This window comes from Diadema antillarum, unplaced genomic scaffold, assembly GCF_040938485.1.
Source record: "Diadema antillarum isolate AM-2024a unplaced genomic scaffold, OU_Dant_1.0 scf00000017, whole genome shotgun sequence".
NCBI lineage: Eukaryota > Metazoa > Echinodermata > Echinoidea > Diadematoida > Diadematidae > Diadema > Diadema antillarum.
Genome location: NW_027270906.1, coordinates 5742501 through 5746232, shown reverse-complemented (window position 1 = coordinate 5746232; position 3732 = coordinate 5742501). Strand labels below are relative to the sequence as shown.

Here is a 3732-nt window from a genome sequence, read left to right as displayed (position 1 = left end):
AAAAACAAATACAATTCAAAAAACGGTGAAAGCGTGAGAATGAACGACAAGGTTGGAGCACGCGAACGTCCAGGATGAGATGATAATTATAAAAGAAGAAGAAAAAAAGAGCAAGTTACACCTTTTTCTGGGTGTCATTAACGATTGATTTGAACTCCTTAAACAACCAAACTGTAAGCTGCTCGTTTCACTGGCGCTCTGCGCGCGTGCACACATGCTAATCAGTCACTTGGTGAACAGGTTGGCATTGACGATTTCGCAGAGGGGTTATGAACGACCTCGCCTTATAATTTATCGGACCGTCTGCTCAATACACGGGAATACCTAACGCGCTTCGAGATCGAGCGCGAAAGAAGTGGCCGGAGTTCTGATATAAGAAAGAAGAAATATTCTGAGTCTTGTTGGGAAAGCGAGAACGCTGCGCGAGAGACCGAGGTTTGTGGTGCAGTGTAGATGTGGTGAAATATGGAGAGAAAAGTCATCACAAAACACAGCAGGTTAGTGAAGAACTGTTTCGATTTTAAGAATTATTTTCCTCGTTTTAGATTGCATGACACCTCTAAAGTGTGCATGTGTCCGACACTTTTCACATTGTGATGTGATATGTATAGGGGTCTTATTGGAAAGGGGAGATCTTTCCGGCGAGGCGTATAAAATTTCTATCGAAAAGAACAATCTGATTACTGATCCATGGGCACTGTGTTGGTGCTTATAGGAGATTCAGCTATAGTGTGCATTCATTCACAGCGATTTGGCAGACGCCGTACACATTTGTAACTCTACGAATGGCAATTCGAATCACGCTATTTACCGACATTCCTGCTTTCGGGCAAACATAAGCTCTTTCGTCTTCTGAGCATGCGATATTCTTGGCTGATCAAGCATTTATCCTTTTTTTTTCAACTTTGTTTATTCTCTTTAGCGTGGTAGAACAAAATGACAGTTTCCAGTAATACCCCTTAAACCTATGTACAAACACTGAATTGAATTCCATTGCAGGTTCCAATGTAAAGATAGTTCGTTTCGCATTTTATTATTATTTTTTTAGATTATCTAAATAATCTAACGCGCAGACTACAATCGACTTTATCCAGAATTCTTATATATAGTGCTATCCCTGCTTGAGCTACAGAACCCAGTTTTTAGTATAAAGTTTTTGTATATTACATCAACTGATTGAATTCCAGTGGCAACTTTCAACTTATCTTCAGCGGGTATATACTTGGGTATTTCTCTCATAATTTGACTTTGCTTTTCGAAGCATACAAGTAAACGATACCTAGATGACACTGCTATATAACTTGCATGTCATATTCGACAATTCGAAGTCGCTCCGTCATTGAAATCATCACTGAAATTGCTTTCGGATGTTTGCATGGGATATTGCTCCGATTCGCGAAGATGCATGATCTATACGGAAATGTCACAATGGATCGAGGCTAAAATCAAAGATCATTCGCGTTCATGCATCATAGAAGGAGTCTTCATAACCACACACTGGATTACTTTTCCTAGGACCCTCCTAGTGAATGTAATTTGCTTGCTTGAAACGCGGTATTAGAGGAAGAGGGGGTAGGGAGGGGGAGGGGGCAAGAGGGTTTGGGAGGGAGCTTCTGCATTTAGCAGTGTTGGCAGGCTTATATATTGACACAGGATGCATTGTAATGGAACCATTGCGTATTATGTAACGTATGTGCTCTCTCGTAACAAGTTTTAACTCAATATGATTTACTCATCAACCTCCTTGAACTTATTGTGCCTGCTTTTCTAGTGATTTTTTTTTCAACTTGAGTGTGGAAAAAAGCGTGTATGACTGGGTAATTGAAAACAATGATGCCCCTATTAACTAAAAATATATAAATCACAGTATATCGACTATAGTTACAAGAAATATCCTTCATGGTGTCTTTTGTTTGCTTCTTGCTGCTGTTGTAACCGACGTTATCAGCTAGCGGTATACATGGTATATAGGCACTGCTGAAGCGCGAGACTGTCTCACGCAGAAGTAAACCAGTCTATAGGGCAAAAAAATAATGAACATTTAAGATAAAATCACTCATAATCATCTGCTTGTCTCCGTATACTCTTTACCCTTTTTCCTCACTCCTCTATGGACCTCTTTGATTTGTATGAAGGCTAATCATAACATAAATTATCTTTAAAGGAAAGAATAAATCGGATAGTCTATATCAAGTTGTCATTATAATTTTTGATATCAAGATATCAAGAAAGATCGTCATTTTATGTGGTATATAATTAGAGATTAGAATTTTAGAAATTAATTAGAAATAACTCACGATTAGTTTTACAGACACGTATAGATTTTTCATGGATGATGCATGTGTACCTTGCATTTCCGAATGGCATAAGCGGAAAAAAGAACGAAATTTCTGTTCTCTAGTTAAGACATGAAAAGAAATATAGTTTCAACTCATCGGAATTATATATAGTTCAGAATTTGTCTGCCATGGAGGAATCATATTGTGAAATATGTGGTTCTATCTTAATTTTAAGTGTGGGGGCCCCTAGTTCCTCCCATCATTCACAGTCAAAGCTTTCCTTAAATTTGATGTCAATGTAAGAACTCGTGACTGAATCCCAAACAAACTTACACCCTACTCCACGTACTCAAACTTATTATGAGGTGAGTTAGTAATTTCCAACCCGGGTTTGAGCATTTCCCGCCTATGTGTTTGTTTGTTTGCTAGCTTTTGTTGCCTTTCCTCTTCGACTGTTCGATTGTGTCGTCGCATTATGATGGATTTTGTTCTTCAAATGCTATACACAGTTGTTGTTGTTTGTTGTTGTTGTTGTTCATTTTCCATCTGTGAAGATGGCTGGATAGCCCATATTCAGCTACACTATAAGCTGGTCTTCCATGGGGTCCAGTTGGATGTGGGGTGGGACCACTTCACCGGGTTAGACACCCTGCTCTTTGCGATGAATGAATGAAGCGGGATCTTTTACGTGCATGAGCTGTGACTCTCTCATACACGGGACCTCCATTTTATGTCCTATCCGAGGGACAGAGTGTTTTGCCTCTTACTAGAGGGGACGGTATGTTTACACACAACATTGCTCAGTCCAGACTCGGGTTCGAACCCGGGCCTCGTGATCGTGAGGCAGACGCGCTACCAACTGAGCCAACTCACCGCCCTATTGCCTCTCCTCTTTGTAGGCCTATTCTGGCCATCTAAACCTCATGAATATTTAGAATTATCGCTTTTTTTTACGTAAGTGAGATATTCAGTGAATCGGTGCACGAAATTGCTGATCCGGCGGTTGATCAATGAGTGTATCTGTGGACCTTATATTTCTGTTAAAGTATGTTCATTAAAACACTTACTAACTCAACCAGTACGATTTACTTCTTGCTAATGTCTATCGTCATGTTCTTTCACTATACGTATAGAGGATGGGCATTTGTGACATAATCCTCTGAGTGCATACTAGTAATACTAAACGCGGTGATGAATATGCGTAAAACCGTCTCTGATCTATAATACTGGATTCGTTCCGGTGTACGTGTTGCACCGCTCCGCTTCCATCTAATGTGACATCTAATTGGCCTTTCATAACCATTGACGCCCAAATACATTTTTGAAGAATTCAATTTAGCTCTCCTTTGCGACGAATCCGAAACGACTTGAATGATGTCATGCACTGAGTATTCACTGTGTATAGGGTATTTGGGGTATTCAGTAAGAGACAGAACACTCATACTTACGTACA

General features: G+C 39.8%; 1 protein-coding gene across 1 annotated transcript in view; it reads left to right on the top strand.

Moving 5' to 3' along the window:
* Positions 1-329: 329 nt before the first annotated feature.
* Positions 330-3732, top strand: part of LOC139726876 (alpha-crystallin B chain-like) — a 31107-nt gene continuing 27704 nt past the window's right edge. Inside the window, exon 1 of the mRNA XM_071637880.1 lies at positions 330-497. Coding sequence (XP_071493981.1) covers positions 466-497 — 32 coding nt within the window. The 5' untranslated portion in view covers positions 330-465. The remainder of the gene's footprint in view (positions 498-3732) is intronic.